Source organism: Dipodomys merriami, unplaced genomic scaffold, assembly GCF_024711535.1.
Source record: "Dipodomys merriami isolate MVZ:Mamm:240054 unplaced genomic scaffold, mDipMer1.0.p SCAF_11, whole genome shotgun sequence".
Classification (NCBI taxonomy): domain Eukaryota; kingdom Metazoa; phylum Chordata; class Mammalia; order Rodentia; family Heteromyidae; genus Dipodomys; species Dipodomys merriami.
The window spans coordinates 27,735,236-27,758,439 of record NW_027202382.1 but is presented as its reverse complement, the minus strand read 5'-3'; the positions used below and the strand labels follow the sequence as shown (position 1 = coordinate 27,758,439).

Genomic DNA, 23,204 nt, shown 5'->3' with positions numbered 1-23,204 from the left:
CTGTTGATGTTTCTTCTCTTCCAGTGAATATCATGACTCTTTTCCATTGTACATGATAAGCTTTCACTCCGTCACGTCACTTACCTGGCTTACATTTCTTATTTGTGCTCAATAATTTGTTCAATAAGCATTTTCCTCATTCTATAACTTTCACATCTATATTAAAAGACTAGCATGCCAAGGATAGACTACAAATTGAGATTGATATATTAATTTCATTTGCTTTTGTTTTCTGATGCACTATTTTCTTAATGTTGTTATAGAGGAATCAAGTAGATCCCCTCTTAAGCCAAATAAATACCCTCTCTTTCGATACTTGTGAGAATGTGTTTATATAGTAGTGCTTTTCTAACTGTACAACCATTATACTTTATCCATTTGTTTGTGTCCTCAGATGACTTGAAGAGATCATTACTAGAATACGTCTAAGTGAGAAAATGCTGGGGGAAAATTCACTGCTTGGAGTTTTTTTTTTTTTCTTTTTCCTGGAAGGATTATCCCAGTACCCAAGGCTACATATTTTTCCTCTTTGTTCAGCCTTATAATGTATCTGACTTCCCTCCTGGTCTTGGGCTTGAACTCTGGGCCTGGGCACTGTCACTCTACTAGTTGAGCCACAGTGCCACTTCCGGTTTTCTGGTGGTTTATTGGAGATAAGAGTCTCACAAACTTTCCTGCCCAGGCTGGCTTTGAACTGTGATCCTCAGATCTTAGCCCCCTGAGTAGCTAGGGTTACAGGTATGAGCCCCGGTGCCCAGCTCAGCACTCTCATTTTAATCACTGTCTTAGATTCATACCTCCAAACCCTCATGGTTTTGTTTCTTAGAAATCTCTCTTCCATAGATATTTGTTACATATCTGCTTTTCTTTCTACTTTATTGGTCATCTTGCTGTCATCACAGAATACCATCCTCTTTTCTGGGTGTGCTGCGCAGATGTACAGGTCCCTTGCCATGGGCTGTGTGCTTCTGGCTGTGATGGTGGCTGATTGCTTGTTGCCATTTGCAAACCACTGAGATACTCCGTTATCATAAACAGGCAAATCTGTGTGCAGATGGCAGCTGTCTCTTGGGTGATGGGCAGTCTGATTGCCCTGCTAGAAACCAGCTTTGCCCTGCAGACACCCCTCTGTGGGAATCTCATTGATCACCTCACCTGTGAAATCCTGGCAGTGCTCAAGTTAGCTTGTACAAGTTCACTGCTCATAGACATGGTCATGTTAGTGGTGAGCATTATCCTCCTGTCCATCCTGGTGCTCTTAATTTGTCTCTCTTGTATCATCATCCTTTCTACTATTCTGAGGATCAGCACAGCAGAGGGAAGAGGCAAAGCCTTTCTGCTTGTGGTGCACACTTGGCTGTGGTGATCTTACATTATGGGGCTGCTCTCTCCATGTACCTGAAGCCTTCTTCATCCAAGTCACAAGAAATAGACAAAATCATCACATTACTTTATGGGGTGCTCACTGCTACATTGAACCCCATAATTTATAGTTTAAGAAACAAAGAGGTCAGAGATGCTGTGAAAAAAATTACTGGGACATCTACCAGTGCCTCAAACACAAGAATGTTTCTGACAAGCTTTGTGGGGGCCTGTGGTTTTGTTAAAGGTGTGCCCTTGATGGAACTCATGAGGGACTGTAGACCCTGTACAATTCCATAGACTCTGACTTGAACCTCACCTCAGTGAGTTATGAAGCATTACTGTGCAGTTATAAAAAAGCAATTGACTATGGATAATAGTTGATTTCAGTATTCACTTATCAATGTGTCCTGTCTTTGGGGTTTTATGGTTGTAAGAATTTTTTTTGCATGTTTGCCAGGCCTGGGGCTTGAGCTCAGAGCTTGGGCACTATCCCTTGGCTTTTTTGCTCAGGGGGTGCTTTACCACTTGAGGCACACCTACACTTCTGGCACACCTACACAATTGAAGGTAAGAGTCTCATGAATTTTCTGCCCAGTCTGGCTTTGAATTGTGATCCTCAAATCTCAGCCTCCTGAGTAGCTAGGATTACAGATGTGAGCTACTAGTGCCTGTCTTGAGAATCTGAACTTTAGAGTCATTGAATATTTTCTCAAGAAGAGAATTTCTGTAAACTTTGAGTCAGTGAATTTGAGTGCCAGAAGAAATTTCTTTGTTTAAATTCCTTCTTGAAGAGGGGGACCAAGATGGCGACGGGGCAGTAGGGAAACGCCACAGCTCTCTCCAACCAAAAAGAGAGTTTGAGTTCCAACGCTTAATCTCCCCAAGAGACCGACAACAACAAAAAGACGAACACTCAGAGAAAAACCAGAGGCGGAGAATAACAAAAAAAGAAAGAGAGGAAAAGAATTTCAAAACAGAGAAAAGCGAAGACCCCTCCCCCAACCTTTACTGGCCGCGCGGCAGTGCGCCAAGCCGCCGGCCAGCCGGCCCGGCGGGGGCTGGGGGAGCCCCAGAGAAACAGCAGAGACACAGGGGGCCACTTTCAGAACATCAGGTACTGGTTTGCAGAACAGCAGATCGCCAGGAACAGAGAAACCTACCAGCCGGGAGTCTCCACGAGGATCCCACCCCCACCCCTCACTCTCCACCCGAGCAGAGAGGCTCCATCCCGCCAAAGCCGCTCGGCATCAGCAGAGTGACAAAAGGACCTGTCGGCAGACCACCCGGCCCGCCTGATCGCGATCGCAACGATCCAGCACTCTCCACCCGAGCAGAGAGGTTCCATCCCGCCAAAGCTGCTCGGCGCGACAAAGGGTCCTGTCTGCAGACCACCCGCCCGCCCGATCACGATCGCAACAACCCGGCGGGGTCACTTGGGCCCCAGAGGTACCAAGAAGAAGCTGCCTGAGCGTGGACACTCTTGACCCAACAGCTTCGACAGAGACAGAGACAGAAAAGAATCACACAGAGCCACCACCGCCCAACCCAGCGCGGATTGCAACAACAACTGACGACCTACACCACACAGAAACAACCAGCTCCAGGGTGAGTACCCCACAGGGGAAGTGTATCCCTCAAGGGAGACCAGAGCTGGAGGGAATCCCCAGACCCTGACCTAGACTCCCTACCCCAGCACCCGGACCACAGGACCCACTAAAACTGGGAACTGTTTGAGAGCTCCACCAGCCCGTGGAGCACACTCAGCTGGCCAGGCTAGAGCAAGAGCACCCCTGGAAGGGAGCTTAAATGCCCAAGCCAGGAACAGCGCCCCTGGGTCAAGACTACCAACAGTAGAAGAAATTTGAACCGTGTCCCCCAGGCTGTATAACCTAGGTGGTATACACATCAGCACAGGCCTAACGAGTGCGCTCCAGGCTGCATAACCTAGGTGGTATACACATCAGCACAGGCCTAACAAGCGCGCTCCAGGCTGGGGCCGGAACCAGGCCCGGGGATCCGGCGCCTGAACAACACAACCAACTCCTCCCAATTGAAGTAAAAAGCTGAGCATACGCCTCAACAGAGGGGAGAAAACCAGGAAACAACACTCCCCCGGGAAGCACGCCTGTGACAACAAAAGACCTGGAGGCCCAGGACAAGAGAAGCCCAAACCCCACCAAAACTCCACCCATATATCCTAGACTGGGAATTGGGCAACACAGGCTGCCAGCACCTGATAATAAGCAGGAGCTCAGACTGTTAAGGCGGCTCAGCAATAGAGTGATAGTCTTGGATGTATGAGGCCCTGCATCTGATTCCTCAGCATCACAAAAGCAAAAAGGGTCAGAAGTGGTGCTGTGGCTCAAACGGTAGGGTGCCAGCCTTGAGCTGAAAAGCTGAGGGACAGCACCCAAACCTAGAGTTCAAGCCCACAACCAGCCCAAAACAAATAAACAAAAACACATCAGGAGCCCATAGCAGACTCCAGCATTTGGGAGAGTGCATCCAGAGCATCTGTTCTTCACAAGAGCACCCGTAGGAGCAAACACAAGCAGTCTAGGCTGCGCAACCCTTCCAAAGGCGGGAACTGCCAGCAATCTACAGCAGAGAGCTGAGAATCCTAAGTAAGTCAGAATAGCAGCTGGAAATAGGCTCCCAACAGAACCCAGATCAGGCACAGACTCTCTCTACCAATACAGAATCAGCAACCAAGCAAAGACAGACACACCAAAACAAAATTGAAGAGCAGTCTCCTAAACCTCCATGCGAAAATCACAGAGAAAAATCACAAGGTTTACTACCACCCAGGACAGCAAGCTCACCTCAAAAGCCAGCAGCCACACAGGGGAGAGTCCCAGTGGGAGCAAAGCAGGAATGGAAGACAAAGGCTACTTCCAAGGGTTGCTGGAGGCAATGACTCAAGAAATAAAGCGAGAAATTGATCAGAAATTGAAAGAGCACAAGGATGAACTATCCAAAGAGATACAGGGTATCAAACAAGAGATGCATGCAAAAATAGAAGCTGCACAAACCTCAGTAAGAAGTGAGATAAACGCCAAATTAGAGGTAATGCATACCTCATTGAGAGGTGAGATCAGTACTCTGAGAACCAACATTGAATCCATAAAGGGATCCATTTCCTCCATGCAAACCACAATAGAAGCCACTGTCAACAGAGTGAATGAAATGGAAGGTCGAGTGTCAGATACAGAAGACAGAATACACCAACTGGACCAAAAAGTGACAGATATGGAAAAATTACTCAAATTAAACCAAAGGGATATTCAAGAGCAAGCAGATAATGCTAAAAAATTTAACCTTCGCATAATTGGAGTGGACGAAGGTGAGGAATTCCAGAGCAAGGGAATGCAACACCTATTTAACAATATAATCAATGAAAATTTTCCCCACCTCAAAAACGACCATCTTAGCTACATCACAAAAGCTTATCGAACACCCAACAAGCAAGACCCCAGGAGAAACACTTCTAGACACATTATAGTAAAAATGATAGATCTGAATAATAAGGAAACAATCCTGCATGCAGCAAAAATGAAGAAGGAGCTATACTACAAGGGGAAAAAAATAAGAATTACTGCAGATCTCTCCACACAAACAATGAATGCAAGAAAAGCCTGGGAAAGCACCATACGAGCCCTGAGAGCCAATAACTGCCAACCCAGACTGATCTACCCGGCAAAGCTAGCATTCACATTTGATGGAGAACTGAAAACTTTTAATAGCAAAGAAAAACTAAATGAATACATAAACATTAAGCCAGCATTACAAAGAATTCTAAGAGGGGGGACACAACCTGAAGAAAGCAGCCAGGAACTGGGGCCTGCCCCAAACAGGCGTTACTCAAAGTCTAACTGAGCAAGCACAGGAGGAAAGGAAAAAAGAAAAACTTAGGAAAACGGAATGGCAGGGACAACAATGCATCTCTCTATACTTTCTCTTAATATAAATGGGCTGAATTCGCCAATTAAAAGAAAACGAACTGAGGACTGGATAAGAAAACAAGACCCATCCATCTGTTGCCTTCAGGAGACCCACCTCTCAGCCAAACATACAAACAAACTCAGAGTGAAGGGGTGGAAAAGGATCTACCAATCAAACGCCCCCAGTAAGAAAGCAGGTGTAGCTATCCTGATATCTGACAAAATAAACTTTTCATTAAAATCAGTACAGAAAGACAAGGACGGACACTACATATTAATAAAGGGAACAATCCAAGAGGAGGATATAACCATCATCAACTTATATGCCCCAAATATTGGTGCACCCAGATATGTCAAACAAATGCTCTCAAACTTACAGAATAAAATAGATCCCAATACGATAATACTAGGAGACTTTAACACACCACTCTCACCAAAGGACAGGTCTACCAACCAGAGGATTGGCAAAGAAGCTACCGAATTAAGAGAGGCCATACTGCAAGCGGAATTAACTGACATCTACCGAGTATTTTACCCTAAAACAACACAGTACACATTCTTCTCAGCAGCTCACGGAACTTTCTCCAAAATAGACCATATCATAGTTCATGCAAGGAACTTAAGCAAATACAAAGGGATCGACATAATCCCCTGTATCCTATCTGACCACAGTGGAATCAAGCTAGCTCTCAATAACAAAGCATACCGCAGAAATTTCTCCAATACATGGAAATTGAACAGCACACTCCTTAACAATGCCTGGATAACAGAAGAGATCAGAGAAGAAATAAAGCATTTCCTACAACTCAATGAAAATGAAAACACCTCACAAAGAAACTTGTGGGACACAGCAAAAGCAGTCCTGAGGGGCAAATTTATTGCCCTCAGTGCCCACATCAAGAGAATGGAGACAGACCAAGTAAATAATCTCATGTTGCAATTAAAACAGCTAGAAAAACAGGAAAAAATGGGACCTAAAGCTACTAGAAGAAGCCAGATAACCAAATTAAAAGCAGAGATTAACCAATTAGAAAATCAGAAAACCATAACCAAAATAAACCAAACAAAAAGCTGGTTCTTTGAAAAAATAAACAAAATTGATGGCCCATTGGCTAGATTAATTAAAAAAAGAAGAGAGGAAACCCATATTAATAGAATTAGGGATGCCATGGGAAACATCACCACACGTACCCAAGATATCCAAACAATTCTAACAGACTACTTTCAAAAGCTATACTCTCTAAAGGAAGAAAATCGGGCAGAAATGGATGCATTTTTAGAGAAATACAAGTTGCCCAAACTGAGCAAAGAAGAAGTTAACCAATTAAATAAGCCAATATCCTATAATGAGATACAGGAAGCTATCAAAAGTCTTCCAACAAAAAAAAGCCCAGGACCAGATGGATTCACAGCAGAATTCTATAAGACCTTTAAACAAGAACTAATACCCATACTCCTCAAGCTCTTCAGAGAAACAGAGAAGGAAGGAGCTATCCCAAACTCATTCTACGAAGCCAATATCACACTCATCCCCAAACCAGGCAAAGACCCAACCAAAAAGGAGAATTACAGGCCAATCTCCTTGATGAACACAGATGCAAAGATCCTTAACAAGATTCTAGCTAACAGAATCCAGAAACACATAAAAAAAATAATTCACTATGACCAGGTAGGCTTCATCCCAGAGACACAGGGATGGTTTAACATACGTAAGTCAATAAATGTAATCCAACATATCAACAGAGCCAAGGTCAAGAATCACATGATTATCGCTACAGATGCAGAAAAGGCCTTTGACAAAATTCAACATTCATTCATGCTAAAAGCTCTGGAGAAAATAGGAATAGAAGGAACATTTCTAAAAACAATAAAAGCCATTTATGACAGACCAATAGCCAATATTATACTTAATGGGGAAAAGCTACAACCAATTCTCCTAAAATCAGGAACAAGGCAAGGATGCCCACTGTCTCCACTCCTCTTCAATATAGTCCTAGAACCCTTAGCCAGGGCAATAAGGCAAGAAAAAGACATTAAAGGGATCCGCATAGGAAAAGAAGAAGTTAAACTATCCCTTTTTGCCGACGACATGATACTATACCTCCACGATCCCAAAAACTCCATCCCCAAACTCTTAGAAATCATAAATCACTTCGGCAAAATAGCAGGATACAAAATAAACCCACAAAAATCAGTTGCCTTCCTATACACTGATAATGTACAGGAAGAGAGGGAAATAAAGGGAGCAACCCCATTCACAATAACCTCCCGAAAAATAAAATATTTAGGAATTAACCTAACCAAAGATGTAAAAGAACTATTTAATGAGAACTATAAAAAGTTAAAGAAAGAAATTGCAGAAGACACTAGGAAATGGAAAGACCTCCCATGCTCCTGGATAGGCCGACTTAATATAGTAAAGATGGTAATACTTCCAAAACTAATATACAAATTCAACGCAATTCCTATTAAAATCCCAATGACGTACATCACTGAAATACAGAAAACAGTCCAAAAATTCATATGGAACAACAAAAGACCTAGAATAGCCAAAACAATTCTAGGGGATAAAGACAATATGGGAGGGCTATCCATGCCGAACTTCAAACTCTACTACAGAGCTATAATAACAAAGACAGCATGGTACTGGCACAAAAACAGACCCGAAGACCAATGGAACAGAATAGAAGATCCAGAAATAAATCCACAGGCCTACAGCCAGCTGATATTCGACAAAGGAGCCAAAGACATACAATGGAAGAAACACAGCCTCTTCAACCGCTGGTGCTGGGAAAACTGGGCAGCCACATGCAGAAAACTAAAAGTGGACCCCAGCCTATCACCATGCACCAACATCAACTCAAAATGGATTAAAGACCTTAACATTAAACCTGAATCTCTGAAACTACTGCAGGACAGAGTAGGAGAGACACTTGAACTAATAGGCACAGGAAGGAACTTCCTGAACAGAGTCCCAGGGTCACAACAAATTGGAGAGAGACTCGACAAATGGGACTACCTTAAAATAAAAAGCTTCTGCACAGATAAAGCTATCGCAACCAAGCTAGAAAGACAACCAACTAATTGGGAAAAAATATTTACCAGCAATATATCAGACAAGGGGTTAACATCCTGTATATACAGGGAACTCAAGAAACTAATCCCTCCCAAACCCAACAAACCAATTACTAAATGGGCAAGGGAACTAAAGAGGGACTTCTCAAATGAAGAAATAAAAATGGCAAAGAAACACATGAGGAAATGTTCATCATCCCTGGTGGTGAAGGAAATGCAAATAAAGACAACCCTGAGATACCACCTTACCCCAGTCAGAATGTCCCACATCCACAAATCAGCCAACGACAAATGCTGGAGGGGATGTGGAGAACGAGGAACGCTATTACACTGCTGGTGGGAATGTACACTCATACAACCACTTTGGAAAGCAGTCTGGAGGGTCCTTAGAAAGCTAAAGATTGACCTCCCTTACGACCCAGTCATACCACTTCTAGGCATCTACCCTGAACAACAGGAACCAATATACAAGGACACGTGCACCTCCATGTTTATTGCAGCACTGTTCGCAATAGCTAGGATATGGAAACAACCTAGATGCCCCACCACAGATGAATGGATCCAAAAATTGTGGTATCTATACACAATGGAATATTATGCAGCCATTAGAAATGACAAAATAATGGCATTTGCAGGGAAATGGATGGAGCTAGAAGGAATCATGTTGAGCGAGGTAAGCCAAGAACGAAGAGACAAACAGTACATGGTCTCCCTGATAAGTGGATGATGAATCCAAAATGTTAGGTGATATGACAAAACTAACAGGACTTAAGAAACAAAGAACTCCCACTCATCTGGTTGAACCACTACTAAATATCCCCATGCTGCTGATCACATATATGGTATATAACATATGAGCACCGTTATATATTACAGACTGTGATAGACAATTTGCTCCAGGAAAGTTAGAATGAACTTGTGACTTTAAATGAGCATCATTATTCCACAATACTGTGAATTTCCGGAAATTAAGTAATCACTTAATCACGATCAAAAAAAAAAAAAAAAAAAAGAACCTTGGGGAAGGGAGGGAGGGAGGGGATGGTAGGCGGAAAACAATGGAGGGGGTAACAATGTTCAAGAGAAAGTGGAAGTGTACTCATTACCTCACTCATGTAACTGTAACCCTCTGTATAGTATCTCTACAATAAAAAAAATTAAAAAAAAATTCCTTCTTGAATAGGGTAGAAATAATAAAGAAACAACAACAACAACAAACCTCAGTAAAGGTTGGTCTTGATTATGAAAGAGAAGCAAAAATCAAATACTTGGTCAACATTACAGAGCTGCAAAACTTTGATGACAGCATCTTTGACTCCTCAGCCAGAACTTACTCTGCTGCATGGTAGAGTTTCCCTGACTATTCTTGCTAATCCCAACTCCTGCCTAAAACTTCTTGTCTTCTGGAGTAAGGATCCAATGTTGTCTGTTTAATTTGTTTGTCTGACAACATTACTTTTCTAAACATATAGACATTTGTGCAAATTCTGTTTACTTCTATGACACCATCCCATCTGTATATTAAGGTCTTTTTCATGCATGTTTCTAGTTTTTCTTCAATGGATGATTGACTTCACAAAGGCAAATGTTTCTATTATTTCGGGCCTTTAATGTGTATAAGCGATCCTTTGGAAATTAATGAAGTTACTGGATAAAGTAATAACACAATTTCTTTATTTGTGAATAAAGTACCACCATGAAAATCATGATGAAGGAATAACAAAGGCAAGGAAGCCAATTTGCTTTGCAAACATCTAAGCATTTACTGAGAGCTGACAAGGAAATTTTTTTTTCCGGTCGTGGGGCCTGGGCCTGGGCGCTGTCCCTGAGCTCTTCAGCTCAAGGCTAGCACACTACCACTGAGCCATAGCACCACTTCTGGCTTTTTCTGCTTAGGTGGTGCTGAGGAATCGAACCCAGGGCCTCACGCATGCAAGGCAAGCACTCTACCACGGAGCCACCTTCCCAGCCTATGACAAGAAAATATTTTCCCTAAGAGTATTTTTCTTCTTAGGTACCTCAAGTGCCACAATCCCCTTGGCAAGTTCAATTTTTTTTTTTTTGTCAGTCATGGGGCTTGAACTCTGGGCCTGAGTGCTGTCCCTCAGCTCTTCAGCTCAAGGCTAGTGCTCTACCACTTGAGCTACAACACCACTTCCAGTTTTCTGGTGGTTTATTAGAGATAAGAGTTTCACGGACTTTCCTGCCTGGGCTGGCTTTGCACTGCGATCCTCAGATCTCAGCCTCCTGAGTAGCTAGGATTACAAGCATGAGTCACCAGCACCGGCTTTCAATTTTATTTTGAGTAAAATTTTATATTAGATTCGAGTGGCATATTAGATTGACGTAGAGCTAGATTGTCTGCTTCCTGGAATTTGCTGTGTGTGGTGCCAACTATAAGTAGGAATAGCCAGACTTACAGAAGCAGTCAATGTTGTTACTTAAATGCATGTAGCTTAAGAACGCAGAGACACAGAGATGAAACACCTGGAGTTAATCTGTAGATTGACATGAAGCCAAGTATTTCTGACTAGGACATGAACCATAGTGGGATAGTAAAACCGAATAGAAACATGAACCTGACTGGGGTGATAAAACAATAGAAATGCCTCAGATGGCAAAAGAGGACCTAGGTGAAAACCTGGCAAATAGCTTCTCCTGGCTCAGACAGTATTGGACACAGCTCTACAAAGCTATTTGTGAATAACAAATAGATGTATATAAATATATTCTATTCCTTGTATTCCATACTGAAGTTAACTACTAGCAAACTATTTCCTTACATTTAGTAACAACCAATAGTTACTACAATTGTTATTTTTATACAAATCAGAAGAGATGATTTTAGAGCATCCTTTCTTTCTTTTTTTCATCAGTACTGGGGTTTAAATTCAAAGACTGGACAGTGGCCGCTACCATTTGGGCTGTAGCTTCCACCCTTTCTGCTTTCATTTACTTTTCAGATAGGAGCTTAGGCTTTCGTTGGAATCAAGCTTTAGATCATGATCCTACCTCCACCTCCTATGGAATTAAGATTACAGATGTGTGCCACCATGCCAGGACTTCTTTATGGTGATCTTCAGAGAGGGATTCATTTGACAGAGAAGTTGAAATTACTTCCCAGAGCAGAATAAGCCCGTCTTCTATGAGTGATTCCATGACCTTATTTATGCTTTAGAAAAATCCAGTCATGTAATTTCCCAAAGTTCTTAACAGTTTTCCATTGCCTTAATACATTGGAAAAATCTGATTATAAATCCATAGCAGTTATCATTACCCTAATGTTTGATGTCCTTATTATGACATATGAAGACTTTAATAATTTGATTTCTTACCATTCACTTCCTTTTCTTATACATGCCAGACTTCTTAGTTTCATGAATACATTGTCCTTTCTCTTGCTGCTTTTAAAAGCATTGTTCATGATTTATAGTGTGGTAAGTATTTGTGGTGTTATTTGTTTGGAGGTATCTCTCTCCATGTTTCAGTTCATCGTATTAAGAACTTGATGAATTGAGGATGTAGCACAAAGCCTAACATGGAAACAGGCAATGCCTTCCTTATGTGAAGGATTTAGTCTCCAGTGAATGTCTGTTGAATAAAATTATACATGCAACAAATTCTTGGCCATTCTATTGAGTACTTGACTGTTCTATGTTTAATACCTCTGATGGCTAGGAGTAGTTAAATGGTTGTGGTAGTGATGAAAAAGAAGAATATAATTATCATTAGCGCTTTACTTCCAAATAGAAATGGCACATTGGTAAATAAGGGAAATATCCTGGACATCCCTGTCATGGGCCCTTGGCACTGTACTTGACGTAAGGTATCATGATCCAGATAAGAGTATACTGGGAGTGAAAGCGTGTGTCAAATGACTCAGTTGGTCAGATCTGATGAACTTGGCAAGGGTGCTCAAAAACAGAATCCATATTTGGTCTGTTCTTAGAGGGGATTCAAGCATTCCATGAATGGTTTCAGTTCCTTATTTGAAAATGCTAGCATTGGGGCTGGGAAGGTGGCTCAGTGGTAGAGCACTTGCCTTGCATGCATGAGGCCCTGGGTTTGATTCCTCAGCACCACATAAGCAGAAAAAGCTGGAAGTAGTGCTGTGGCTCTAGTGGAAGTGTGCTATCCTTGAGCTGGAGAGCTGAGGGACAGCGCCCAGGCCCAGAGTTCAGGCCCCACAACCGACAAAAAGAAAAAAAAATATGCTAGCATCATTGGATTTTAGTATTCCTTTATTCTCAGAAATATGAATCTTCTAGATATATTTAACTGATAACATTAGGTACAGTCTGAATGAATTCGTGAGAAAGAAGGTAAGTGTTTCTGGAAGGTGAGTGATCTCAACATGAATAGAACCTTCTGGAATGGTGGGTTGCAGTGTCTCTCTTTTTCCTCCCTGCCCCCAACCTCCTCATAAGGCATCATTGAAGTAGGAAGTAATTATTGTGTGAATATTATAGGTATGAGCCACCAGTGCTTGGTGAATTGTATAGTTTTTAAGATGTCTAAAATGATATATTTTATTACAATAATAAATTACTGTGGACATCAATGATCTCAAAAGCTTTGAAAGATTAGATGAAATAGACAAAGTTAATAGAAAAAATATAACAACTCAGTCAAAAAGAGAATCCCTGAGAGTCTTATTACTCCATAGTTAAAAATGTTTCCACCAAGCAGGGCTGGGAAGGTAGCTCAGTGGTAGAGCACTTGCCTCGCATGCCTGAGGCCCTGGGTTTGATTCCTCAGCACCACATAAGCAAAAAGTAAAAAGCTGGAAGTGGCGCTGTGGCTCAAGTGGTAGAGTGCTAGCCTTGAGCTGAAGAGCTGAGGGACAGTGCCCAGGCCCAGAGTTCAGGCCCCACGACCGGACCCCCTCTCCCCAAAAAATGTTTCCACTAAGAATCTTATGTTTTACTGAATATTCAAGGAATAAGTAATTCTAACACTGGAAAAACAGATCCAGAGTGTAGAAGTGGGAAGACTTCCAAACTCGAACTCACCAGTAAATGGTTGCATTTACTCTAGAGTGCCAGCCTCATCTTACCAGTTCTCAAGAAATGAAGTCATTTGTAGTTTCTTCAGGTACCGCTAGCATTTTATTAAAAAACAATGTCTTCCACAATCACCCAGGGCTGTTGGACCACACTGACACCTATGCAACTGGGCAATGTTTTATGAAACCTGGAAAGAACCTGGAGCCACTGAAGGAAAAATTGGGCAAGGATAGGTGCCAGCCTTCCTAAGGTTTGAGAATTAATCTGTATTCAAACATTAACTTTTATAGATCCCCAAAACCTCTTCCCACAACTTGGAGGGCAGAGAGAGGATACAGGGCAGATTCTGGGGGAGAAGAGAGAGTAAAAAGCATTTCTGACAATGACCTAATAATCCCACCATGCACTGAGAATTTTAACTCTGGCTACACAGAGATCCCTTCAGTCTGTGTATGGCTATGCCAGTAACTTGTGTTCTTGTTTGTGCTAACTGAATCTATTGCATGATGCTTGTGTCTACTTTACTAGATTTGTATTATCCCTTTGTGTTCAGGCTCCACCCTAGGAATGGACAATCCTCTATAATCCAGGATAATAAGGAATGGCATTCTCCTCTGCTGATTCCTGCTGTAGCAGAGGCGGGGAGCGGCAGCGCAGAGGTTGATGGACACGTTCCCTCCAAAGGCCTGGGCCTTCTGTTGGCTGGGAATGTCAGGAAGGATAAAGCAAGGAGAAGGCATTGTGTAACCCACCTGATGGTTTTTGTGCCTCAAGGGAACCCTTTCTGCTTTTGCGTGCCTAGCATCAACTTGTAGAGCTTGTTATAAACACAGACTCCCGGGTTCCCCTTTCAGTAATTCTGATTGGATAGTTCTGGGATGGGCCTAAAAAGTGTACTGTCACAAACACCCCAGAAAAGACTCATGTAGGGAGTACAAGGGCCACACTTACAGGATCAAAGTCCATAGTTTTCAATAGAAAGATTATTTCAATCACTCTGAACTCCCTATGAAACTTCAAAGTATTTGGAGTATAAAAAATTTCTTAAACTTGTAAATAGCACTTTTGTTGGTGTGTGTGTGTGTGTGTGTGTGTGTGTGTGTGTGTGTGTGTGTGTGTGTGTGTGTGTGTATGTGTGTGTGTGCAGGTCCTGGGGCTCAGAGACTGGGGCACTATGCCTGAGCTTTTGTGCTCCAGGCTAGCCTTCCATCATTTGAGCCACAGCTCCACTTCTGCCTTTTAGGTGGTTAATTAGAGATAAGATTCTCATGGACTTTGCTGCCTGAGCTGACTCCAAACTGCAGTCCTCAGATCTCAGCCTCCTGGGTTGCTAGGATTACAAGCGTGAGCTATTGTCACCCACAGGCAGTTGAAACAGAGAAGCTCTCAGTCAGTCCTGCGCATGGTCAGTCATGTTTAAATTGTGTGGTTCCCCTGAGTGTTTTCATACACTTAATTTGGTGAAAATATGGCTTCCCCAAAGCAAATGGTAGCTAAGCACGCTGGCTCATACATGTCATCTCAGCTACTTGGGAAACTGTACTTGGGAAGATCATGGGAAAATTAGGTCCTAAGACCTCATCCCAACACTAGCTGAGTATAGTGGTGTGTGTCTGTCATCCCAGCTACAGAAGGAAAAGTATAAAATAGAAGGATCATGGACCAGGTACAATCTAAAAGTGAGACCCAATCTCAGCAATCACCAGAGGGGGGAAAAAGCATGGATGTATGGCTCACGGGACACCCATCAAGTGTGAAGTCTTGAGTTCAAACGAAAACCCAGAAAAGGTCAGATGCGGCCCCCAAAGTGAGAGCCAGTGAAGGTGCTTGGGTCTTAAAAGGCTTTCAAGTGGAAAGATGACAGAAGTTGGGTTATGGGGAAAATGAAATCAAGCATTCTCTCGAGACAAAGAGCATATAGTCTGCTTTTTGGGACTAGTGTTCAGCCACACCATGCGGTTTCAAGTTAGAACCCTGAACTTTGCATGTTGAATGCTCATGGATTTTCCTCAGTGGTGTGTCCTTGGAATCCATGGATTCTAAGGATCTCCTGTATTCTGAGCCTTCCCCAGCTCTCAAAGCTCTAGTGCTACTCAGTGCTGAAGTCAATTTCCCTTCCACTTCCATTTTCCCTAAGGAAACGTCCTGAGAAGAAAAGTTCTCTTACTAACAAGTCACAATGGTCTTTTCCCATGCTCACTCAACCGAGTCTGCCCACAGAGCAGAGTCCTGCTGGGTCATATTCAAACTGTGTGCTGTTTATACCTCCGGAGTCCTAAATTATAACGAAGCTTTCTAACCCCCAACTGTCTCCAGAGCAGTGACTTCCACCTGGCCTAGTAGGCTGTGCCCTAATCAAGAAAAAGTAAAGCGGGATCCGCATGTTGCTGCAGGAGTCAGAGTGATCATCCACCATAGTGGATCATGTTAGATGGAACGTACCACTCCACGTGGAATTAGTTTGTGGAGTCACGGAGTGCTTCTAGAAGGAAAGTATTTCATCAAAGTCCTTTCCCATTTCCCCGCTAGAATTTGCTCTCATTCAGCCACAGGCAAAAGTTAGCGCTGGATGGAATTCACATGTGGGGAAGAGCGTGGTGATGTAAGCAAGGCAGGGATTCACAGGGCTGTGGGTGACACACTGGATGCAGATATTTTCCAAGGACCTTATTCAAATGATTTCACGTTTTGTTTTTATTTGAGCTGCATGGTCAACGAACAGATCTATTCCTGTGAAACCATTCGTGCACTATCGTGTAGTATATTTTTGACTGCCTTCCTGTTTCATCCAGCCTCTTTTTTTTTCAGTTTATGCAAACAGTATAACGACAGAAATCCATACATGCCAAGTAATAGTGAATATTTCTACCACATTTCTATATCATCTACCAGCAATAGAGCTATCTAAAATGTGGTTGATGGGGCAGCAGCCAATCAGAACTTCACTGGCAATACATAATCCATTTGGTGTGCATCTATCTACTTAGACCTTTCTTACGCTATACTGTTCCAATTCCCAAGTTACATCGTGTTGGAGAACCACCTAGTGTTATGGGCTGAATTTTCCTTGTACCTTAGAATGTGACTACATTGGAGAACAAGGCTTTAAGGAAGCTGGGAGAAAACCAGAATTGGGTTCTCAGGGGGCTGAGCATTCAAGAATTCTGAATTCTCAGGAAGAGGATTTGTATGAACAATGTAGCAGTGCTTCATATACAGTGCCAATGTGTTTGCCTTCTCCCAAAACATGCCTTTCCTCCGGTTGAATGCATCTGCATCTAAATAGCTTTAAATTTTGGTGTGGTCTTCCATTGGGAGACTATGCCCATTTTAATTTTGCTGGGTAATGTGTTTGAAGACACACCAATTCCTTTCTTGAGTAATTCCTATTTGTTCCATAGTCAAGGACCAAGCATGCTTCACTGTCCTCTTACTCAGTCTTTGCATGTTTGAAGTTTGGATGACATTTGCTAGTCTTTACCAGCTTTATTCTCTCTGTTTAGAATTGCCACATATCTGTTTACTTTAGTGAAGCAAAAACAAACTATTAATTCTTAGTGATGTTGCTTTTAGTAGAGATAGTCCTGAAAACAGCAGCTTTAACAAGCCCCATTTATTCAAAAGGCAGACTTTTAAAATGGAACACAGACTTTGGAAAATGGAATATTGAATATAATAATCAAAATGTGGTTGATTTTATCTCAAAAGTCTCCCAAAGCTTTCTTCCTTTCCTTTTCTTTCCTTTCTGTCCTTCCTTTTCTTTCCTTTCTGTCCTTCCTTTTCTTTCCTTTCTGTCCTTCCTTTTCTTCCTTCCTTCCTTCCTTCCTTCCTTCCTTCCTTCCTTTCTTTCTTTCTTTCTTTCTTTCTTTCTTTCTTTCTTTCTTTCTTTCTTTCTTTCTTTCTTTCTTTCTTTCCTTCCTTCCTTCCTTCCTTCCTTCCTTCCTTCCTTCCTTCCTTCCTTCCTTCCTTCCTTCCTTCTTTTCTTTCTGACAAAATAGCCCAATTTGTCCTCAGGATCTTCCTACCTCAGCCTCCTGAGTGCTGAGATTATAGGTAAGTATCCCTGGCTTAATTTTTTTTAAGGTATCAAAACAGGAAGAAAAGAATACATAATACATTTAAGTAAGATGGACCACACATCTTCTCTAGCTTAGTTTGAATGCAACTAGGTCTCCTTTTCACCTCTCCCATTGTTTAGGATACTGTGATAAAGTAGTATTCTCAGAACTCTTCAAAGCTATAAAGTGAAAGTTGAAAAGAGGATTAAAACAAAGAAGGGAAAAGACATGAATCTAAATTCTTGGTGAAACAAGAAGAAAATGAACTATGAGAACAGAAATGTCAGATGGATGCTGTGTATGTAGGTCTAGCAAGAGAAATCCCTTGATTTCTCATGGCGGTCTCCAGGGTTGTTAGGCAAATCCTTCAGCTTGCCTTAGTATCTTCTCATCTGGATTCACAACAACAGTTATCAAAATGCTATATACATTCTTTGGGGATCAGAAACTTCTGGCAAGAGCTATGACCTTTGAAGTAAGGACCAATTTTCAAATTTTAGGGGCCTTAGAGGAACAAGACCATCCTTCATTGTACAGAAAACTTCAGAGTGTGCTGTCCAGAGGCTCCCAATGCTAGCAGGTGGTCAAGGGAATTTTGATGATGAGCACTCTCTTTCCAGAAAACTAGCCAAAAACAGGGTATTGGCCAGAGAAAACACCAGGCCATCATTCCCCAAGTTCTTGATAGTTATTTTTCCCTTAGATGATATTCTCTGTAGGCCGCTAAGAGTCTATTTTCCTCTTTTACCTCCTTCTCTCTCCTCTTTCAAAACGTTTATTTGTACTTTTTATATGTTTTTTTATTGTAAAAATACTGTATAGAGGGGTTACAGTTACATGAGCAAGGTAATGAGTACATTTCCTATCAAGCATTGTTACCTCCTCCTTTGTTTTTCCCCTACCATTCCTTCCTTCCTACTTCCTATTTTTTAATATAGTGTCTTGTATGTCTCATTGTTACAATGGGTCAACCTGTATCCCTATTTAAGCATTTTGTTTTTTCCCTTCCCCTCCCCAAATTAGAGAAGTGTATATACGAGATGCAGGGCACCGACATCAAATATAGTGAAAACGGGATATACCGTGGGGGAGGAACATACAAAGAAACAAAAAAAATTCACATGGTACATTATAAATACATTACAAACAATAGCAAGAAAGAAAAAAAAACATTTGTCTCCCTATCTTGGGGTTCATTTTTCGGTTAACATTATCTTATATGGTCATATATACATAGCTTTTGACCTTTTCTGCTTGTCCCAGACATATACTAGTTATTGCAAATAAGGGAAACCATGGGACCTATGTTTCTTTGGGCCTGGCTTATTTCACTTAATATAATTTTTTCCAAGTCTTTGCATTTCCTGATAAATGGGGCGATGTCATTCTTTCTGATGGAGACATAGAATTCCAGCGTGTGTGTGTGTTCTTTTAAACTATCAAAAATGCTTTAAGGTGAGGTTACACACATACAAATAATAATAATAATAATAATAATAATAATAATAATAATAATAATAGGGCATACCATTTTCTTGATCCATTCATCTACTGAGAGGCATCTGGGTTGATTCCATATCTTAGCTATGGTAAATAATGCTGCAATAAACATAGTTGTGCTGGTAGCTTTAGTATAGTCTTGTTTGTGGTCATATGGGTAAATGCCCAAAAGAGGGATTGCTGGATCATAGGGGAGCTCTATGTGGAACCTCCATACTGCTTTCCAAAGTGGTTGAACAAGTTTACACTCATACCAACAATGCAGTAGGGTTCCCTTCTGTCCACATCCCCTCCAGCATCTGTTGTTATTAGTTCTTGATTATAGCCATTCTAACTGGGGTGAGGTGGAATCTCAATGTTGTTTTGATTTGCATTTCTTTTATGGCTAGAGAAGTTGAGCATTTCTTCATGTGTCTATTAGCCATTCTTATTTCTTCTTCAGAGAAGTTTCTCTTTAAGTCTTAGGCCACTTATTTATTGGGCAGTTGTTTCTTTGAGAATGTGTTGTTGGGGGATTTAATTTTTTGAGTTCCAAGTATGCATTGTATGGCTAGTGAAGATCTTCTCCCAATTGGTGGGCTTTCTATTGATCTTGCTTGCTATGTCTTTGCCATGCAGAAGCTCTGCAGCTTCGTGTAATCCCATTTGTCCAATCATTCTTTGATTTGTTGTGTTTCTGGGTCTCTATTAAGAAAATTTCGACCTGTGCCAAGGAGACCTAGGGTTTCTCCTATTCTGTCCTGTAATGTTTTCAGAGTATCTGCTTTGACTCTGAGGTCTTTGATCCATTTGGAGTTGATTCTGGTGCAGGGTGATATATAAGGATCTAGCTTTAGTTTTCTACAGGTGATTAACCAATTTTGCCAGCACCATTTACTGAAGAGGCTGTCTTTCTTCCATTCTATTTTTTTTTTAGCTCCCTTATCAAAGATTAGGTAGCTACACAGGTCTGTGGGTTCATTTGTGGGTTTCAGTTCTATTCCATTGGTCCTCAGGTCTGTTCTTGTGCCAATACCAAGCTGTTTTGATTACTATGACTTTTCTTTCTACAAACTTTGACATTATTCTCTCTCACCTGAGTCTGGCCTTTTAGAATGATTTATTTTTATTATTATTATGGTATGCCCTATTATTATTATTATTTGTATGTGTGTAACCTCACCTTAAAGCATTTTTGATAGTTTAAAAGAACAAGTGCCCCATTTTTACAACTTTAAAAATAACAAAAAATAAGTCAAAAAGTAGGGGGAGAACCGGATATATGCATTAATGTCTACTAGTTACCTTTCCTTAGATTTTGTATCTTGGGTTCATGCTAATTTGTATCATAACACTAGGGGGCACTGTTGAGTTATAAACACCCCCAACAGGGGTTGGCCTGTTTTACATTAATGCTGACCTCGCAATTCTTTTTCATTTCTGTCAGTACTTCACCTTCTGTGCAAACAGTAGGATATGAAAAGGATGTGTGGCTTTGCTTCCACTGCAGAAAAAAATTATGGCTTAAGACAGTGCATGTTTGTGAAGGAGTCTTAATTTTTTTTTTTTGGCATTTTTGGGAGTTATAAATCCTCATTAGTGATATGGCCAATATACAAACCACAGTGGTATCGTGGAGAGGAAGAAACAGAATCTGACCCCCTGTGTAAGATGCTTATAATATCCCCGAAGAGGTGGGGGAGAACTCCATTCCTCTGCAGTCTACTCACAATGCTCTTTTCTGTTGCTTGTCCCTTTGCAATGGCTTTTAACAGCATTGGAGGAACAACAGCTTCAGAGCTAGAAATCATGTGTTTCTTCACAAAACAAGTTCACCCCAGATCAGCCATGTGACCTGTTGCAGCAGCGCCCAGCCCTCTCACCCCAGTCCTGATGGAGTAGCTGAGCTGTTGGGATGGAGAAGGAATTCCTCTTCTAAGACCTTCCTGATACTTCTCTCAAGTTTGGGTGAATCCTACCCCCCACCCGCTCTGCCCTGTCCCCTTCCTTTAAAAACTAGATACTGAAAAGTAGATGTTAAAAAAAAAATCCAAGAAGCTAGGAATGTGGCTTAGTGGTAGGGTGCTTGCCTAGCATGCATGAGGCCCTGGGTTTGATTCTTTAGTATCACATAAACCAAAAATAAATAATAAAAAAATATTCCACTGTACTGCCTAAAACTTCTTTTTAAAAATCCAAATCCATGGGGCTGGGAAGGTGGCTCAGTGGTAGAGTGCTTGCCTTGCATGCATGAGGCCCTGGGTTCGATTCCTCAGCACCACATAAGCAGAAAAGAAAAAAAGCTGGAAGTGGCACTGTGGCTCAAGTGGTAGAGCACTAGCCTTGAGCTGAAGAGCTGAGGGACAGCGCCCAGGCCCAGGGTTCAGGCCCACGACCGACAAAAATAAAAACAAAAAACAAAAACAAACACACAAAAAAACAGAGTTTAAAAATCCAAATCCATGCCCATGTAATTGTAACCCCTCAGTACGGTATTTTCACAATAAAAAAAATAAAAAGAATCCAAATCCACCCAACAGAAAATTCAATGTACAGGTTCAGGATAAAATAAGTCAGAGATGCTTTTTGCTAGGGTGAATGAAACAAATTGGGATGGTAAGTTTTCTCATAGGCTGACATAGAATTTAAACTGCTTTCTAGCTTACTATAGACTGAACTTAGAATGCTTCTCGTAGTATTTTTTTCTATCTTGTGCATGAATAATATCACATGTAGGTCTGTCCATTCCATTTACACCTAATCCAATTATATCATTCAACGAATACTTTAGGGATGATTATGCCCTCATCAATTTCCATGAAAAGTATTTCTTTAGAATTGTCTGTGTGGTGGCTGCGTCCATGTAGACTCTTGGTGGTTTCTGTTATCGTAGAAACTCATTTTGTTGGCACGCTCTCCACTGAGGACCAAGTTGCACCGGGGTTTCCAGCCGGGCTGTGTGGGTGTCTGGCGTTGGAGATGTCTCAGAGGGATGAGGATAGCGGCACCTCCACTGTCATGGCTTCCTGCAGATGCCCCGGAGTCAGGAAGTTCACTCCATTTTCAGTGGAACCCAGTGTTCCCTTGGCGTCTAACCTGGGCCCAGCACCGCTGTCACAGAAGTAGCGAGAACAGGGGCTCTGGGCTGTGACCCCACATCACCATGCAAAACTGGCACAACACACTTCTGCACGCAGCAGAGCTGCGGTCCCGAACCTGGAATAAATCTGAGTTCTCTACAATAGCTTACAGTTCTGTTTCTGGTTTTCTAGTGATTAATTGGAGGTAAGAGTCTCACAGACTTTTGTGTCCAGGCTGGCTTTGAACCGGGATCCTTAGATCACAGCTTCCCAAGTAGTTAGGATTACAGGCATGAGCTACCAGCACCCACCTTGAGTTATCTATTATATACCCCAATGTGTGTGTGTGTGTGTGCACATGTGTGTGTGCATGCGCATGCTGGGGCTTAAATTCAGGGCTTTGTGTGCTCCCTTACCTTTTGTTGCTCAAGGCTGGTGCTCTACCACTTAAGACACAGCTCTTTTCTAGATTTTTTACTGATTACCTGTAGATGAACCTTTTGGCTTTGTCTTCCTGGGTTGGCCTCAAACCATGATCCTCAGAATTCAGCCTCTTGGGTAGCTAGGATTACAGGCCTGAGCCACTGTGCTGAGCTTCCTTGGGCTCAATCTTTTATTTTTTACTATATTCTTTTTCTTGCTTATTAAAATATGTTAGGAAAAATATCTTTGTCTGAAATGCTGGTTGTGAATCTCCTCCCCCCCAGTTTTTATTTACCCCTTAGCTTTAAAAAAAATGTGTTCGAACATGCAGCCTTTACAATTTTTTTGTAAGCAAATCCCTCTTAAGTTTATAAAAACAGAATTTTCCACATACTGAATTCATGTGTATTTTAATGCATTTAATGCTTGTAACATTGCATTTTAATGATGATTTTTTCCTTGCTGGAATTGTATTATTTGACTTTAAAGAAATGTAATAAAATATATTTCCCAAAGAGTTCAGGTGAGATCAGTGTAGGTTTAGAAATGGATTGTATTAAAGAACACGATATCTAGCTTGTTTGTACTCCTGAGGTTTTGCCTGGGGAATGTCTCTAATTAGCACATTTACCATATGCCTTGGAAATGGACACAGCTAAAAAGAGTTTAAGACAACTTCAGTTTAAGAGGAACCTTCATTCTATTACTAGCCTGTTTGTGTGGTTGATTACTGTTTAGCATTTCTGAGCATATCTGCTGTACATGGTATGTGTATCC

General features: G+C 41.6%; 1 protein-coding gene across 1 annotated transcript; it reads left to right on the top strand.

The window, feature by feature from the left end:
• Positions 1 to 437: 437 nt before the first annotated feature.
• Positions 438 to 22,075, top strand: Or2k2 (olfactory receptor family 2 subfamily K member 2). The gene is given in 10 exon segments (XM_070004983.1): positions 438 to 522; positions 525 to 565; positions 759 to 987; positions 990 to 1,334; positions 1,337 to 1,609; positions 11,345 to 11,453; positions 13,941 to 14,071; positions 16,466 to 16,574; positions 17,946 to 18,084; positions 21,818 to 22,075. Coding segments are annotated over 10 exon segments (1,719 nt in total).
• Positions 22,076 to 23,204: the final 1,129 nt, after the last annotated feature.